The sequence below is a fragment of the Phocoena sinus genome, chromosome 13 (assembly GCF_008692025.1).
Source record: "Phocoena sinus isolate mPhoSin1 chromosome 13, mPhoSin1.pri, whole genome shotgun sequence".
NCBI lineage: Eukaryota > Metazoa > Chordata > Mammalia > Artiodactyla > Phocoenidae > Phocoena > Phocoena sinus.
In genome coordinates, this window is record NC_045775.1 from 14,940,774 (window position 1) to 14,960,511 (window position 19,738).

Sequence of the window (19,738 nt, forward strand, 5' to 3'; positions counted from 1 at the left end):
CTTAGTATTTAGCCATTAGAGTTATAACTCAAAACAATTTAAGAAAACAACAGATGCTGGTAAATAATTAAATCAAAATGAAGAAAGCTTTCATAGAGTGGCTAGTATTTTATATAACAAAGAGATTTTTAAAATAATGTTCCAAGTACCCAGAGATAAGATGGCTTTAACATGGTACATCCTTCAGAAATTTAAATTTTTTTAAATGATTCGGAGGGAAATTTTTCCTTTGTCATTAAATCAAATGGGAAAAGTATAGACTAGAATGTAAAATTTGCATACATTAATACTGTTACTAGTCACGTTCTCTCCAAATGCATACTATGAAAAGTGTAACGTCGAGATTGGGATTGACATATATACACTAATATGTATAAAATAGATAACTAATAAGAACCTGCTGTATAAAAAAAAAAGTGATATATAATAAAATCTTTCTTAAATAAAAAAAAAGTGTAATGTCTTTAAAACTTGCACATTTAAAAGGACTTAAAGTTTTGTTATCATTAGGATTTAAATTCCAGTTAAGGGAATTTGTACTTTATGGTCCCTGAAAATTCTATAATTCCCTGTTAACCTTGGTATTAAGTAAATATAAAACTGCTTAAGCATCAATAAGGTGCTAAAAGTAATAAACAGCCTTTTTAGTAAAATGTAATAATACTAAGATAACACATAGTTATAGCAGTAATAAATGAGAGGGATTTTGCTATAACAAATAATTGTTTCCAAAAAACGGAAAATGTATCCTTGAGTTATAAGAAAACATTGGTAACTAGAACAAGCCAAATACTCACCAAGATTATTACATTACCTTAAACATCAGCTTAGCAGCATCATAAAAGTAACTGGCTTTCCGATAGAGTTCTATGGCATCAAGAATTTTATTCTTTTCCAATAAATGAGATGCATACCTCGCTAACAGGGAACCAATTTCTTTCATATTATGACTTTTAGCCAATTCAACAGCTTTGTTCCACTGGGTAAACAATATATATAGCATACAATTACCCAAGCATTTATAGTCAGATATGTCTTAAAATACATATAATAAAGCTTTAAGTTTATAATAATAAATAACACTACATCAAAATAAAAAACTGGTATATGTTTTTAAAAATCACTTAAAATCAGAGCAATTATAAATTTTAGGAGTCAAACATGTCAAAATAATCAAATGATCTAAGACTGATTTGCTTAAGAAGTACATCTGAAAAAGAAAGCGTCAAAGTTTATAATCACATTAATCTTATAATTCTAATTTTGCACAAACTATGAGCAAGAAAAAGATACATTTGTTTATAGAAAAAAAATACACAATTTCAGTTAAGAAAATGTCCTATCAGATTTAACATTTAAAAGTTATTTTTATAAAGCAAATGGAGCTTTATAAAATACTTCAAGAAAATACTTAAAAGAATACATTGATAGTCAACAATTCTGCATTTTAATTTTAGTTAAATTCGAGCTCTTAAAAGTATCAAATATGTGTTTTCTATAAGGGGAAAGGAAAATAGATTTGCCAAAATAAATTCTGATAAAGTAACTCAATTCCTTCCTCTTGCAATGACCATTAACTGGTCCTTCTTTGGAAACAAAACCCAAGCCTAATAAAATGCAGAAAATCATGAAATTACTTCCAGACGAAAACTTGCCAGACTAAAAGCACAGGGTTTGTTCAGGTTCCCATACTGAGTTAGTTATGAGAGGGTCTCCCTTAATGGTAGCATTTCAAGAGGTAAATGCAAATTCCAACATTTTCTCAGTCCTCAACTAAGTAAGAGACTATCTGGCTCCTTTCACAAAATCCATCTCAAGCTCTCCAACCCTTACAGGCAACAGTCTTTAAAGCATCACTATGGTGACTTTACTTTTCAGTTCCTTACTCGGTTGAGATGTACACAGGTATCCACTGCTGCCTTTGGTTGATTACATTTCAAAAACGCAGTCACTGCTTGTTCGCACATTCCAGCTCTCACAAACATTTGTGCTATTTCCTGTGGACAAGATAATACTATCGATCGCATAGAACAAGGAAATCACTTATATTTTAACTTGTAAAACTCCATAGGGACATAAGAATATTAAATTTTCTGGTGGCTACAGTAATTTTTCTTTTAAATGGACGTAGGGGCAGGGGCTACACACCAGAAGAGATGCTAAAGCATCACTTTCTATAAAATCTGGGCTTCACTGGCTCACAGCACGGATCTTATTTTCAACCAGGTTCTGAAGATACTGCACTCTTACCTTCTCTCAGTGCAGTAGCTAGCTTACAGAAATACCAAGCTCCAAAACAAACCCCACGCTAGCAAGTAAAAAAAACCCTTTAAGGCAATTGATGTTATACTCAATGTCGATCATTAATTAGAGGTTTAAGGGAAACCTGACACTCAGAGGGCTCTCAAATCCCTCTGTAAAGCAATGCCCCAGACAAGTTGGCCATTCATCAGTTCAGGAAGCTGGACCAAAAACAGAGGAGGAGAACCACAACAACCACTGATCACTCCCCTTGGGCTGTACTTCCCATCTTCAGAATATCACTTTTTTTTCTTTCTTAATATCTAATTGGTCAGAGTTTTCTCTCCCCATCCCTACTCCTAAAATATTTTGGGATATATCATAAAAGTACAATTTTGTACCCAACTATCTTTTTCAAAGTAATGCTTATATTTTCCTGATTATAAAGTAATACATTCTTATGGTAAAAAAAATTAGAAAATATGAAAAAATAAAGGTACACATAATCTTATTCCCATAAGAAACCTCTCTCTCTATTCTGGTGTAATTTCCTAATATCTGTATCCTGTGAATATATATGTATATGTGTGTTTGTGACTATATCGTAATCATATTATATATAGTTTTGTATCCTGTGTTCCTCACTTAAATATTTTGTACATTTTCCCATATTATTAAAAAATCCTCCAAAACTTGATTTAAAATTTGCAGTACTACTGAAATTTTAAAATTATTTTAAATATTTAATTATTATAGCTATAATTACTTAGTACTTAATCAGTAATATTACTGCTCTGGATACCGTACAGCAACATTTTTTTCTGCATCATCAGACACACCTAACAGATGACAGTATAATGTCAGATACACAGTCCCTAATCCCAGGGTTGTAAGTAATTTCAGTTTTCCTACTCAAATGAACATATAAGATTGAGAATAAGGGTGTGTAAAAATGCCATTATTACAGGGATAATTGCTCTAAAACACAATAGAGAAAAGAACTGAATTAACAGAATTCTATACTCATCTATTAAGTAACCGACAAAATTTTGTAGCAGAACCCACAACTGATATACGTCCAGACCCTGCAGTTGAGAGCTACTACCTCTCCAGGTCTTATACAACTCAGTGATTTACCTTTCTGATAAAACAAATAAAATACAAGCCCACTTACATTATTCAACAATTAATTTAAAGAGCCTTAAAAAGAAAATTTAGAACAAAGTTATAGAGAGCTCTGCTTTTAGTTTCTCTTTTTTTCAACATTAAATCCTTTATTGTTAATATAACCTAATAAAAGTCAAGCTATCTTGACCTTTATTGCTAATATAACCTAATAAAAGTTTATTGTGAACCTAATAAAAGTTTAAGCTATCTTAAACTTTTCTTATAGCAAATTTCCAACATACATATGCATACACTACTCCCCAGACCCACCTCAAATCATTTTGAAGCGAATCTCTGACATGTCATTTCATCTGTAAATATTTCACGTGTTCAGCTAATTTTTTAAAGCAAGTTTACAAAACTGACAAGCCTACACAAGACTGTGATCATGTTAAAATAGTAGGAATATGACTGATTTCTTCCTCTCCAGTTTCAAGCATTCTGTAATACTGGTAAATTGTTTTAATAACTAAAGCATCATTCCATGCCTAAGAAACTGTAAAGTTTTAGTTAATTTTTAATTTTCTATATTGCAGAGGGCATTTCCAGACTACGACATAAAAACCTTATAAAGTAACCTAACAACTCCAAAAACTGAAATTTATAATACCTACTGGAAGCAACTTGTGGTTTTCTGGAAGTGAATTGGCAAGATTCTCCAATCCCTCGTAATCCTCTAACATATAATAACACTCGGCTAAGCGTTCCTGGTTCCGGCCTTGCACATAATATTGTACAGCATTCAACCTATGGGAAGAAAAAAAAAAACCTTTTAAAACTAATGTGAATCTCCTCATAAATAAGCACTTTTACTAAAAACGTTCTTTCATTAGAATGCCAGCACTAGTATTATTCCAATCATCTTTAGTTACAGCATGTCTTTGAAGCATATAAATTGAACAAAAAGCAAAACTAAAGACTGCATAGCATATTTGAGTTACAACATGCTTTGAATGTTCTTAAGAAATATGTTTTCATCTGATATACAGTTGTATTTCCAAACACTGACATAAATAAATGAGCATACTGATCAAAATAACTTAAGAATAAAAGTCAGTGATTTCTGAAAATAATCTATAATAACAAAAGAAAATATAAACTGTGGCCTCGAACAGTAGAAAGCTGCCTGGAACTACAGTTTACGCCTTCTGGGTTTTGAAACTCCAAAGTCTTACAGTGCTTACCTGACAGCTTGAAGGATCTCTTGCTCCTCAATGTGTATCCAGAGCTATGTGAATTTTGGGATCTGGAAGGATGGTCTTCATTTCCCTAGCATTATTTCATAGGGAAGTACTCAGGCAGTTACAATTTTAAGTGCCAAATGAACGGATGAGGGGGTCCAGATAGGTTACCTACCACTTTTGCCGATCAGCAAAGTAGTCTCCGATGGCATTGTGGGCCTGTTCAAGGAGACTGTCATCCGCATCACCAGATCCAGTTTTCAGGAGTTGGAGTACTCGAAACCAATCTCCCAACTTCAGCCGGAGGCCAATAGCCAGATCTCTACAAAAAAATGACATTCATTCATTCATTCACCAAGTATCTATCAAGCACCTACTATGTGCTAGGTTCAGTTCTAGGGTACTGAGAATACACAACAATGAAGAGACAGATAAGGTAACTCCAAACATTTTAGAAATTTAGCCTCACCAGGTAAGAGGCAATGGAGAGAACCTGCAAAAGGAAAGAGGAAACAATTTCCTGCCTCTTATTTTCCTAGACTTTCAATTTACTTGGCAAAATAATGACTTAAATAATAATTACTTCTTTTCATCAATTTCTTAAGACATAATCAGACTTATTTCATGTTTACATGTTTGGTTTTATATTTCTTTTCAGGGCTTGAGTTGTATTAGCAACCTCCTGAAAGTACAAATAATAAAAATTAGATATAATGTTCACAGCTGAAATGAAGTTCATCAGTATTTTATATAAATAAAAATGAAATATAAAGAATAAAACTCAATCCCTAAATACCTCTGATTTTTATTTCATGCTCCTTGACAACTGAAAATTAAATAATGGCCTAAACCAAAAAAGAGAACCCAAATAATGAGTGGTATAATAAATGATAAAGCCTCCAGTCTCTGCAGTCATATGAATTTATTTCCTACCAAGTGAAAAAAGTCTCCCATGGCCAGTCATTAATATTACATAAAAACAGAGAAGAAAGCTGCCCCCAAATTACAAAGCATAAATTAATGAAGGTCATGTAGACTATCTAGGTTGTAATGCAAACTGAAATTATTTTCTGAAAGAGATGGTATGATACATTTAGTCTATTTTACAATCCTCATTTGTGAAAAAAAAAAAAATCACAAATTCTGGAATTAGTCCGGATGCCTGCACCTTTATCACTTACCTTCTGTCCATATCGAGATACATCCTTTCAGCCTCTTCGAACCTGCCGAAGTAGGCAGCCACTTCCGCCTGCTTCATGGACTCACTCTGCAGGTTACCCAGGCACTTCACAAACTTAATGCCTTGGTAATCTTTGCAACGCACAAACGCTTGCTCTGCAGTGTGCAAATCCAGTTTCTGAAGAGCTGCTTCAGCCAGTAGGCGCCTTTATTAAAAAGAGAAACAGAAAAGCCAATGGCGAATTAAGGATAAACAAGTCTTGAATCAGAATTCAATTATTACACCTACTGTTTCTAGTGAAACATGGTGGGAAGTGATTATTATTATTTTTTTTTTGCGGTATGCGGGCCCCTCACTGTTGTGGCCTCTCCCGTTGCGGAGCACAGGCTCCGGACGCCCAGGCTCAGCGGCCATGGCTCACGGGCCCAGCCGCTCCGCGGCATGTGGGATCTTCCCGGACCGGGGCACGAACCCGTGTCCCCTGCATCGGCAGGCGGACTCTCAACCACTGCACCACCAGGGAAGCCCAAAAGTGATTATTTTAACACATTTATACGTTTCATATAATATTATGCTTATGTTGAATACTTCTGAATCTAAAATAAATTTCTATACTTTAAATCTAAAAAGGATAAGAACAGAAGCCGATTCCCATCAGGAGCCTCGTACGAGAGCTGGGGACAACAGAGCTGAGACTTTACACCTGAAAATTTGAGAGGCTTTATTTATTTATTTTTAAATACCAAAGTCGGGGGTGTGGATTATCCTCTATGAACTGAGATGCATCCTCAATTCCAACCTTCTCAATCAGTGCTCGGCTATCTCTCAGGGACCGAATCTCAAAGTTAATGATATAATCCTTGTCTGGATATTCTGGATTCTAAAAGTAAAGATGAAAAGAAAGAAATTCAAATAGTTGCCTTTAGAGTATGTTGTGGGGTTTTTTTGCAGTAAAAATAGCAAACAAACAACTGCATCGTATTATGAGCAACACTGGGAAAAAGAGAAATTGCCATGTGTGGGTCTTTTGAATTATCTGGAAAACACCCACAGTCCACAAGTGAAGTCCCTCCTGAGGCAATCAGGGGAAAAGGGGACAGTCGTCAAAGGGGTCCCTTACAATCATGCAGCCTTGTCTCCCTGGGCTCAAAATGTCTTTCCCCAGGAGCTACTCTCTTCCCGTCCCAAGTGCCGCCAGCCTCCACTGGAGCGGAAAACACCATGTGCAGGGCCTCTACCCCTCACTCCTTAATCTACTCTTTTTTTCTATTATTGAAAAAAAAATTATAAATAGCAGTTGCCCTGAGGGTGGGTATGGACAGATTTACTGGGAAGAGGCATGAGGGAACTTTCTAGCATGATAGTAATGTTCTGTATCTTGACAGGGGTTTGAATTGCACAATTGTATGCATTTGTCATAACTCACTGACTGGTACACTTAAGATCTGTGCATTTCATTGTATGCAAATTTTATTTCAAGTGAAAGAAAACTATAAGCAAATACTGAACTTGAATTAGTGAACTTTAATTAATGATATGCATGCTAAAGTATATGTGTACTAACTCTGAAATATATTAAAAAACAGGACTGATTAATGGGCAGATAGACAGAAATATGACACAGCAAGTATAGTAAAATGCTAAATAGAATTTAAGTGCTGCCCACATGCTGTTGGGCAGCAGACAAATTTTTTTTAAAAAAAAAAAGAAAAAGGGCTGGTTTTCATCACTACTTTCCTTTTATAATTTAGCAGCCTGACAAAGAAAAAAAATTTAAAGGCCAGTCTTGCAGCAAAGAACTAGCTAACAGCCAGAGAAAGAAAACAGTTATAACGATCTCACCAATATTCTACATATTCTAAGTAACGAAAAAGTGAAGCATACAAGAAAATTAGAGCCCCCATGTGTAAAAGAGTAATGGCTCCCATGGACCAGAGTTCTCTGAAAAGGTTAACTGAGCCACACATACCCTTTCCCCACCCTGCAACTGAACCCCTGTATCTATAAACTGAAAAGTTCTTAGGGAACTACCGTGCAAAGTAGGATGGAAAGAGCATGAGGTTTGGACTCCAACAGTCCTTAGCTCAAATCCTAATTCCATCCCTTGCTGGTTACGTGGCAGCTCCTTCTAGAACCTGCCCTACCCCACTCCCTACCCACCCAGGAAGCCAGGGCCATCTTCCCCAAATATAAACCTAATCATGTCATTCTCCTGCATTACTCCGCCACCGACTCCAGGATCAAGTCTAAACTCCACAGCAAGGCATACGAGGTCACTTATGACCTGGGCTCCCTACCCCATTACCTCTCCCCAGCCTCAATTCTGCCAGCACTACAGTTACACACACCAGCTTTGAAGCCAGAAAGCTTGGAGTCAAACCATGCTTTTGCCTACTGTTAACCGGGTATCACTGGCAAATCAGCTTATTTCTCCAAGCCTCAGATTCTTCCTCTGAAAAAATGGAATAGTAATCAAACTTACTTCCTAGCATTGGGAGGATTAAGTGAGATAACACGTATCAAACACTGAGCACAATGCCTAGCCGTGTTATTCACATTATTCACCGTCTCAGAACTGACCCAATGCTCTCTTGCTTCAGACCTTTGAAGAGATACACCTACTGACTGAACCACAGCACCCCTGCCCCTCTTCCAGTTGCTGAAGTTCTTGTCTATCTCCCCAACTCCTCTACTTGAAGCCAGGAACTGTCTTACTGGCTCTCAATAAATATTTGCTGAGTCAATGAACAGATGAACTTTGGGTAAATCATTTTCAGCCACTAAGAGCCTTCCTCACCTAAAAATGAGGTCTGTGTAATATCTACCAGGTACAGCTGTAATCACAAACAAACATCTCATACAAAGGAACTTTAGAGAACTGTTAATTCCCGTCCTTTTCCTTCTGCACTCCTTCTTCTCTAGTCCTCCAAGAAATTTCTCATGTTATTTCTTTTTCCTATTTTATTGAAATATAATTGGCATGTAACATTGTATTAGTTTTAGGTGTACAACACTCATGTGGTTTCTTCAAACTGTATGCTTGAAGGAATCCACAGTTCAGCTAAATATTTCCTGGGTCAACAAGACCTCAGAGGGAACTAAGGTATGACAATACTCTTTTCTTTACGGCTTTTTGTGTAGTAAGTCAGACAGATAACAAACTTGTCACACAGAACCTGGTTTTCCCTCACAGTTTAACAACGCCTGCCAGTAAACCGGGCAACAGTACTGTAGTTATTCTTTTTTTTTTTTTAACATCTTTATTGGAGTATAATTGCTTTACAATGGTGTGTTAGTTTCTGCTTTATAACAAAGTGAATCAGTTATACATATACATATGTTCCCATATGTCTTCCCTCTTGGGTCTCCCTCCCTCCCACCCTCCCTATCCACCCCCACCAAGGTGGTCACAAAGCACCGAGTTGATCTCCCTGTGCTATGCGGCTGCTTCCCACTAGCTATCTACCTTACGTTTGGTAGTGTATATATGTCCATGCCTCTCTCTCGCTTTGTCACAGCTTACCATTCCCCCTCCCCATATCCTCAAGTCCATTCTCTAGTAGGTCTGTGTCTTTATTCCCGTCTTACCCCTAGCTTCTTCATGACATTTTTTTTTCTTAGATTCCATATATATGTGTTAGCATACGGTATTTGTCTTTCTCTTCCTGACTTTCTTTATCCTAGCATTAGATATGCACAAAATGTGTATCAAGAATTTTAAAGTACATCTAACCAGTTTAAATATGTTTTAAAAAATTCTTCATAAAAGTCAATATAATCATCAGAGCAACACATCACAGGCATTTTTAAGCATTCCAGAATTTAAGGCAATCAGCAACAATGAGTCTTTCTTGAAAAAAATTATAATGATGAAATCCAACCAACTAAAAGATTAATCAAAATTAAGAACTCATGTACAGAGAAAATGTAGAAAAAGACTGGTAATAGCTTCCATTTAAATATAAGACTACATATGTGGAAAATTAGGGTTACAAAACAAAATGTAAATGTTCTAAATCTTGACAACATAAAAATAACAATGTGCCTAACAAAAAGAAGAGCGAAAGAGCGAGAAAATGTAAAAACACCGTCTTTTAGAGTGACAATCGATACTATTAAAAATTAAGATGTAGTTTAAAAGCAATAACCTCTTAGTTCTTCAGTTTTTTTCTTAACCCAGAAAAACTGGATCATTTGTGGTGAAAAAAAATTAATGTTCTACAATTCCTTCAGATTCACTGTCACATTATTGAATTAAAATTAAACACTAAACAAGTAGATTGTACAGTGATGTCATTTTTATAAAATTACTTCTGTTTATTTATCTAATCTATCAAATCTATCTTTCCACATACTGGTTACAGCTATACAGAATAATGTTCTTATGTTTATCTAATGTTAATCATTAAGAGATCTAGACTGTAACAGAACTTCAGACCTTCCTTTTTGACTTTGACTGCTGATAGCTTTTAAGCCTCACCCTTCCCCCTTCCCCTTCTGCCTCACATCTGGACAAGATGATAAGAAAGCATAAGCGTTCCATCCTTTGGTGACGCAGGAGTTTCAAACCACACATATCTCTACCTACCCATGGGAACCCTCATCCTAGGCCCACCCTCTAACTGCCCAAAAAGCCCAAGCCAGTCTTCTTTCCCTGCTCTCAAACCAATTTTGGAGCAGCTTGGGAAGCCTATCCTTTCTCCCCTAAAAACTCATTAAGTTTGTAAGACCGTTTTACACCCTTTTGGTGTATCTGTGGTGTCATCACTCTTTACACGCAAACCAAATTTAGGGTGGGGGCCATTCCTGCTGCGGCAAGGTGGTCATGACACAGAAAACAACTGGTTCCCAATAAAAGAGCTGCAATTTACATGTCAAACCAAAATATGAAAACATGTTACAAAATGCAACTAACTTCTGGAAATTTAAAATCCACTATTCCAATTCCAAAAAACATATGTAGTACATAGAAAAATAAATATTTTGGATAAAAGGAAGGTAAACTTTCAATACATTCTTAGAGAAAAAAATTTTCAAAGAATGTTCAATGAAGGCCAAAGTAGGGATTAAAAAATTATCTGGAATTAGAAATAGATTATTTTATAAAACCTGAAAAATAAAATAGGAGAACAGTGGACCTCCAAATAAAAAAGTTACTCAAATATCCTAGAACAAGTGAAAGACTAAAGAAAATTATCAAATATTTCTTCAGTATCTCTGTTATTAATATAAAAATAATGAAAACAACTAACTACCATTTATGAGCTCTTGGTCATAGCACTGTGCTGTTTTTCACTCATTATCTTATAAAATAACAATCCGGTAAGACAGGTACTATTACTATCCACATTTTATAGAGGTAAAAACAGGCTCATAAACAGGAAAGGAAAAATGAAACTTTAAAAGATGAAGGAACCTGTCTAAAGGTTGTATAAGTGACAGGGCAGGGCTGGAACTCCTCACTGCATACTCCTAACCAGGACACTACACTGTCTGGTACAAAAATGAATCCCAGTCAAGCCAGCAACAGAAATATAATTGTTTTTTAATAAGTACCTTTAATATCTCATCCAAAAGAACAGATTTAATTTCTAAATCCTCAAAATTACAAATATATCCAGAAGTCTGAATGGGTTCCTTTAAAGACAAAAACAAATGTTATGTTTAACTGTACAAAATTTTCCTTCTTTACCATATCATGATTTTAACTTTTATTATCAAAATTTTCAAAACAACAAAAAAGGAGAGAGAATGTCATTAACACCCATATATACATCACCTAAATAATTATTCACATTTTAGAAATATGCTTCAATATTTTTGGCTAAGGTATTTTAAAGTAAAATAAATTTAGATGTGACATTTCACCCCTAACTATTTCATATCTCTAACATAAGGAGGTTCTCTTACATGGCCACATTACTATTATCATACCTTAACATAATCAGTATTAATTCCCTAATAGGATCCAGTATCAGTTCAAATTTTCTGAATTAATCCAAAAATGGTTTATACAGTTTGATAATTCTTATTCATTCCATGCAACATTAGATTTAATGAAATTGACAAACACTATATTTGTATCTAAGCACATATATCAAAGTCCCATACCATACTGAAAAGTATGTTCTCTGTAACATTAGCCAGAGGCCATCCTTGATAGATTCATTTCCTACATAAGAAGATTTAATTTGCCAACATGGAAACACATTAGCCTGCTATATGTCTGTTTCTTGTCCTAGCGTTATACAAGCTTATAGAAATAAAGTATGGTAAATGCATATTATAATGTAAAGTAGTTGTCCTAAATTCCTACTAAAAGAAATAACACTCCCAATATACTTAACACCTCCAAGAACACTGTAAAAAGAATAAGATAACGTTGTCTGATAATGAACATAACTCCAGAATTCAATTTTTTAAAATATGTGTGTGATGTCATAGTGAAATAGAAAGTAACCTAAATCCAAATGAAATAACATATCAAATTTATAACTCTGAAAGTTAGTGCTTCATATATAATAGAAACCACAAAAATTATTATCATGGTAAGACACTAAAAAGATGAAAATAAGAAGTAAATATTGAATCATACTTAGTTTGCATTTAATATGTCTAAGTTTAATAATGAGGCTCTTGTAGGCACATTATATGTGTTTATTGGGTTTTAAAATGTATATTTTCTTTAAAAGGTAGAAATTGACTAAAATTATATGAGAAAATTTTATAAAATCCCTAAATTTCCTCAAAAAAATTATATTACATATAGGCAAACAGTATGCTTTTATGAACCGAAAAAATAAGAATAAAATTTAATTCACAAAAAAAGCACATGTAACAAAATATTTCTTATAAATTATAGGGGCCTTTCATATACTTTATTTTGGTACTACATGTAAACTAAGTGTACCCTTATAAAAAGGTTAATCACTAGAAAATTTTTTATTTTTAGCTAGATAATTTAACAAAGCAAGAGGGTCAAAAGATAAAGTCACAAAAGATGATCTGTGGATAAAAAATGATACAAAAACAAAGAGAAAAGGAGAAATAGAAGGATAAGGAGAGAGATCAGGCAGCACCAAGATGGCACAGGGAGACCCTGAGCTCAGTTCCTCCCACAAACACACCAAAACTACACCTACATATAGAACAGCTCTCTGTGAGGATGACTTGAAGACTAGCAGAATGGCTCTTCTACAACCAAGGCTGCAGAAAGATAAAACACACCGAGTCTGGTAGGAGGGGAGGGGAAGTGATCTAGCCGAGACCCACACCCCTAGCAGGCAACCTAGAGACGGAAGGGCTTATCACAAGCATGGGGATCTTCCCTAAGGAGCAAGGGGTTCACACCCCACACTGAGCACCCCAGCCCTGGGGTCCAGCACTGGGAAGACAAGCTCCCTTGGCTGATTTTTAAAACCAGTGGGGCTTACCAGAGGGCTGTATGAAACTGAGACTCTGCTCTTAAAGGGTGCAAGCACAGTCTTGCTTGCAGAGGCAGCAGATTGAAAAGTGCCTGGAACCCTGACCTGCCTGCCAAGACTGCACCAGCACAGTCTCCCAGCCTGCACTGGGCTGCAGCTCTAGCACCCCCCACAGAGGTGGCAACCACCACTGCACCACGGGAGAAGACGCAGCATGCACTGGGCCCTGGCTGTAGCCCTTCCGGCTCCAGCCCCACCTTCTGCCAAGGCAGCAGCCCCAGAAAGTCCCGGGAGAAGTCCCCACCTATGCTGGGTTCCAGTTCTAGCCCCCTACTCCCCTCCCCAGATCCAGCCCAGCCCTCCAAGGCAACGGCCCCAGCACACCCTAGAAAAAGTCCCGGCCTACACTCACTTCAGAAGCAGCTCTCCCACCAAAGCCACTGGGCACACACAGACTGCATACAGATGTTCTCACATAAGGACACACCTTAAAGGATGGGATAGGTAATTGTTTCACCTAATTTCATAGAGACAAAAAGAGAAAGTAAAACAAAATGAGAAGATAGAGGAATATGTTCCAAATGAACGAACAACATAAAATCCCAGGGAAGAACCCTCATGAAACAGAAACAAGTAATTTACCTGATAAAAGAGTTCAAAACAATGGTCTTAAGAGAGCTCACCGAACATGGGAAAAGAATAGAGGAAGATAGTGAGAACTTCAACAAAGAATTAGAAAATATGAAAAAGAACCAATCAGAACTGAAGAACGCAATAACTGAAATGAAAACTACAGGAGAAGGAATCAACAACAGAGTAGATGATATAGAAGTATGCATGAGCAACCTGGAAGACAGAATAGTGAAAATCACCAAGAACTAAGAAAATATAGGAAGGGAAAAAAAAACTCACTGGTAAAGGCAAATATATAGTATAGCCAGTGGATCAATCACTTTAAAAAGCTAGTATGAAGGTTAAAAAACAAAACATTGTAAAGTCAACTATAACTACAATAAACAGTTAAGGGATATACATAAATATGTAAAATATCCAAAACATAAAACGTGGGGGGAGGGGGTGTGAAAAAATGTAGACCTTTCAAAGTGCAATTGAACTTAAATGACTATCAGTTTAAAACAAATAGATATATGGACATATAAATATAGATATAGATATAGAAATGTCATATATATGAACTTCACGGCAGCCACAAACCAAAAACCTACAATAGATACACAAAAACAAAGAGACAGGAGCCCAAATATAACACTAAAGAAGATCATCAGACCAAAAGGAAAGGGACTAAAAGAAGAAGTAAAGAACAGAGAAGAACTACAAAAACAACCAGAAAACAAGTAACAAAATGGCAATAAGTACTGCACATATCTATCAATAAGCACTTTAACTGTAAATGGACTAAATGCTCTAATCGAAAGACACAGTGTGGCTGAATGGATTAAAAAAAACCAAGACCCATCTATATGCTGCCTACAAGAGACTCACTTCAGAGCTAAAGACACACACAGACTGAAAGTGAAGGGATGGAAAAAGATATTACATGCATAAAAATTAAAAGAAAGCTGGGGTAGCAATACTCATATCAGACAAAATAGACTTTAAAACAAAGTCTATAACAAAAGACAAGGAAGGGCATTATATAATGATAAAAGGGTCAATCCAAGAAGAGGATATAACGTTCATAAACATATATGCACCTAACATAGGATCACCTAAATATATAAAGCAAGTATTAACAGACATAAAGGGAGAAATTGACAGTAATACAATAATATTAGGGAACTTTATTCCCTACTTACATCAATGGAAAGATCATCCAGACAGAAAATCAATTAGAAAACAGTGGCCTTAAATGACATATTAGACCAAATGGACTTAAAAGCTATCTACAGGACACAAACACAGCAGAATATACATTATTTTCAAGTGCTCATGGAACATTCTCCAGGATAGATCACATGCCAGGCCATAAAACAAATCTCAATAAATGTTAAAAGACTGAAAAGATATCAAGCATCTTTTCTGACCACAACAGTATAGAACTAGAGATCAATTATAGTAAGAAAACTGGAAATAAAACAAACACATGGAAACTAAACAACATCTAAACTAAACTAAAAAAAATCAATGGGTCAACAAAGAAATCGAAGAATCAGTACCTTCAGAGGGTCACTGGAGATGAAAATGATCAAGCAGGGAATATCAACATTAAATACTCACTTCCTAATTCTCAAGGAAAATACGCTTTATCAATGAATTAGAATTTTAAACACAAATGGCACCCTTTTCTCACACATAATCTGAAGAAAGGTCTACAATTTAAGGAAGGGTATGAAACTAGAATTCATAATAACACTCAAACGTATAAAAATGTATTCGGTATTAACCATCTAACAACAGTTTATCTCCCTAATAATAACACAGAATACTATGTCCTAAAGGAGTTCTAGTAAGTTCAGTTTTGAGGAGTATGACCTCACATGCTAGAGGAGTGACTAGCAGAGTAACTAACCAAACAGGGACCACAGGCAGGGTCCTCACGAATGAAAAGAACAGCACACCATGGTTTATAAAGAAATCCAGCCAATGGTAATGTTATATGAAATTCACCTACCTGTAAATCTAATAGAAATGGAAGTACTTGCCAAGCCAGACAACAAACTCCAAAAATAAATAAATAAAAGGTTGTTCTTTTAAAACTACTTAAGAAACACTTTCCACCAGGCAAAGATTTCCCTTGGTGCTAGACTGACCATGTGTGACCATTATGCCAGGCATAATCCTCTCACTTCTCCAGGCATATGATTTTGGAATTAATACAAGTAGGGCCAAGGATGGAAAAAGGACCCTAACACTCAAAACGTATTTTACTTCCATCCTCAAGTTTATCCCATGGTTACCTGTCAAATTTCCACACTTGTTTTGTACCAAGGGTCAAATTTTCTTTGAACCCTTGAAAGAAGTCCATGCTTATATAGGTCAAATGCAGCAGCCCTGAATGCCCTTCCTTTGAGCCATTACTCAGGGCCTGAAAATTACAAAGATCCTTAAGACTCCTAAAAGCTTTAACAAAGTCTTTGAGAACAATTTACATCAGGTCATTGACCAAAAGATCCTGAGTAGGGCTCAAACGGGGAAATGTAAAAATAATTTAGGGTATTAACGATGTTTAGTTTACCACTAAATAATTACAGAAGATCTTCAGTAGCTCAGGGGACCCAGCATGTAATTTCTTCCCAAGAAGGAAACTACAGGTCCAAACAAACATCAATTAATGACATAAAGCAATTATCAAGTCACCTCTTATTATTTCCACTAGTGGAGTATAACAGGAGTATTGAAAATTCCAAATTGAAAATCCACTGATAATTCGAAAATTGTTTAAAAGATTTATCTTCTTAATGATGTTTTGATTAGGCTACCACTCAAATTATTTTGAATTTCCAAACACAACAGCTAACAGTTGATACACAGCAGACTGACAGGAAAATTCTGAGCCTAAAAATTAGCTGATGTGAGCCACAAGTAGAAAATAAAAATATAACTTTAAAATCAGTGAGAAAGCAGCTTTCTGACACCCCAGAGAGAGCAGATTATTAATCACAGTCCACATTTGCCTGTTCGTAAGATTATCAGGATGATAAAGAACACGGATTACTAGGTGACAAAGTTCATGTAAATATACATAAGGCAAAGGTAAGCACAGAATAAGCACAGAACAGGCAAAAGAGAATGAAAGGGCGAGGCAATTCCAAAACCACATTTTTTTGGCTGGTGGTTTTAAGCAATTTTGGTAATAAGACTACTTTATTTGTTTTAAACTTTGACAAGGAAAGAAATAAAGACTATATAGTTAGTGAGCATGGTTCCATCTTTTAAAAATAGATAGATGCTTAGAAAGTGCCTTTCAGTGAAAGTGGAGAATATTTAAAGGATAAATATTAATCCCACTTAAGACCAAATATTTTTAAATTCCACAGAAATGTTTCTATTTATTTTCAGAATTCATGCAGCCAACACCAACAAACTTCTTGAAGAAACAAAGGGGAAATGTCCAGGTTTTGGTATTTGGCTCATTATTTATGTACTGTTAATGCTTATTTCTTGTTTTTACCTCAGGATCCAAGTTTCTGAAAACATACATTCTTGTCTTCTCCATCACTGCAAACAAATCAGGATTATCTTTGGCCCACTTCATATCCCAGACATCTTTTCGCTCCAATTTTAACAACTCGCCAATAACTTGCTGTCCTGTGCTGTCTGTTACCCGAGCATCCAAGTCAAAGAAGGTCAGAACTCCTGAGATGTCTATGATAGCAAGACGACTACAAATAATGAAATTGGAGAAGGGGGAAAAAAACTGTAAAAGTACTATCTGCGTTTATGAATATAATTACTTATCACCATTCTTCAAAATAAGTTCATCAGAACCCGGGAATGAGGTAGAAATGGCTTTAAATAAATAACTGGCTTTAAACTAACATTTATAAATTTGATAGAAGACATGGGCTGCTTTCCATTTTGCTTCCTTGTGAAAAAAGTATCCAAAGGATTAAAGCAACTGGTATGCAGATAATTTTTTTTTAATTACACTAGAGTTTCTATATTTTGCCCAATGAGAGAAAACATCTAGACACAGTATAGTAAATATAATATTTAAATACAAATATACTATAGTAAAACCACACTGAACCGTAAAGACAAGTTTAAAACAAACACAAGTCTTTGCATTTATTACATAAATACAACAATCCTAATGGATGACTTCTAAGTCTAACATGTATGTGAGGAAAGTTTTCAGACTTACCTGGAGTTGCAATTCAAGGATAACTGGTACGCTCGACAATTAAGGGAGTATTTTTGAATCAAACCAACATTAGGAAGACTGTATCTCTGAATGGTGCCAGATTCACGACTCTACAGAAAGTATTTTTGATTACTAAAGCATATTTACCATAATGATATTAAATCACAACTACAGGTCTCTCTATATGTTCATACATTTGTTTCAAAACCAAAGTGATGGTGTCATAGTGAATTCTCAGTTCTGATCCTGATCGTGTTCTGAGTACAAATTTACCTCATAATTTAATTAAAACCTTTTTAAAGTGGCTGAAGGTGATCTAATTTTTTTTCATGTAATATTCAAGAAAGAAGTCAGAAACCTAGCTCTTTAATAATACATAAAGTCTTACATCACAAGGAAGATGTATCTAGGGTTATTTACAGTTGTCTACGTTAACAGTCAGGGTACATTAAAGGCTAAAATATAAAGCACTTATTGAACTAAATTTCATATACGTGAAAAATCAATATAAGATCACCATAGGAAACAGCTGTTACTGAAAGTCTATGTTTTTATCCTATAGCCATCTATGTGATACCAGTTTGTGGCAAAGGGAGATGATCAGAAAGCAGTGATACAATGAGTATTAGTTTAAATGTGCTTAAAAATAAAACAGAATATAAGTTTCTATGCAACTCTGTGCAAGCCTTAAGGCTGACAGATCAACAGTTAGAGCAACAGACAGGAGAGAGCTGTGATTTTCAAACCCTGCTGTGCCTCTGGCCATAGCCACAGGGAAAAAAGCAGAAGGCTGCACTCAGCCCATCATTCCCTATCCCCTTTCTAATGGGAGCAGCTCTGCCCTCCCAGCATGCTTCTCCACAGAGGCCTATCAGAAAGGCTGGGGAGGGCAAGAGAGTGGTGAGGAGGGCAGATATTTTTTAATGTACAAAAAGGAGGTATAGGCTTTAAAAGATTATACTGAAGTACCCAATAAGATTTTGTTTTTGAAAGAGTGGGTCCTGTGGCTTTAAAAGTTTGAAAAAGGCAAGGTTCTAAAAGCTGTTTATATTTCAACAGTGGAAAGTTTTAAACGCAGAAGATACCTTTTCCATTAAAATTTTTGGCTGATATTAAAACTATTTTGAGTGTTTCTTATAGGTAGACTCTCATTTAGGAATTAAGTCAATTTTTGTGACTGATCTGACTTGCATGTTTTTTTAATTTTTCCTGCAAATGTCAGAAACACAACTAACACAACCAAAAACCTGCTGTATAGCAAAGAATCTAAAAAGAAAACCTGACCTGACTGTAAGACAAACTGCCTTAAAACATATACCAAATTTATCTGGTGAGGAAAAATGAATACTATGTTCTTAAGATTTTTTTCGCCCATAAACTTAGCTAATGTCTAAAGAATGTAACTAGAACTGGAAATATACACACGCAAGGATCTATTTACATAATTCGAATTTAATGACTCTACCAGCATTACTATATTAAACATTTATTTCTAAAATTAATATTTTCAAATGTCAGAGCTCAAGAAAAGGCACAACCACATTGATTTTATTTGAAAAATTTGCCACAGCATTCTTTATTTTACTGGCTACCAAGCACACTACCTCTTCATTCTAATTCTTATGGAAGCAGCTGAGCCGAAGCACTTTCTCCAATATGAAAAAGCAGGCCACACAGAGGAGGAAACTTTCCAAGACCTACTACCACCATCCATCTGCTC

The 19,738-nt window shown here is 35.5% G+C and overlaps 1 protein-coding gene across 6 annotated transcripts in view; it reads right to left on the minus strand.

Moving 5' to 3' along the window:
* Positions 1-19,738, minus strand: part of WDR35 (WD repeat domain 35) — a 63,545-nt gene that overhangs the window by 8,430 nt on the left and 35,377 nt on the right. For 5 of the 6 annotated variants that reach the window (XM_032653192.1, XM_032653195.1, XM_032653193.1 and 2 more), the window contains 9 exons: positions 18,019-18,128; positions 17,326-17,536; positions 11,326-11,406; positions 6,513-6,649; positions 5,771-5,974; positions 4,765-4,911; positions 4,023-4,155; positions 1,887-1,997; positions 815-979 (listed from right to left, as the gene is read on the minus strand). In XM_032653192.1, the coding sequence (XP_032509083.1) occupies positions 815-979; positions 1,887-1,997; positions 4,023-4,155; positions 4,765-4,911; positions 5,771-5,974; positions 6,513-6,649; positions 11,326-11,406; positions 17,326-17,536; positions 18,019-18,128 (1,299 nt within the window). The remainder of the gene's footprint in view (positions 1-814; positions 980-1,886; positions 1,998-4,022; positions 4,156-4,764; positions 4,912-5,770; positions 5,975-6,512; positions 6,650-11,325; positions 11,407-17,325; positions 17,537-18,018; positions 18,129-19,738) is intronic. The other variant, XM_032653194.1, reaches the window with a different exon arrangement.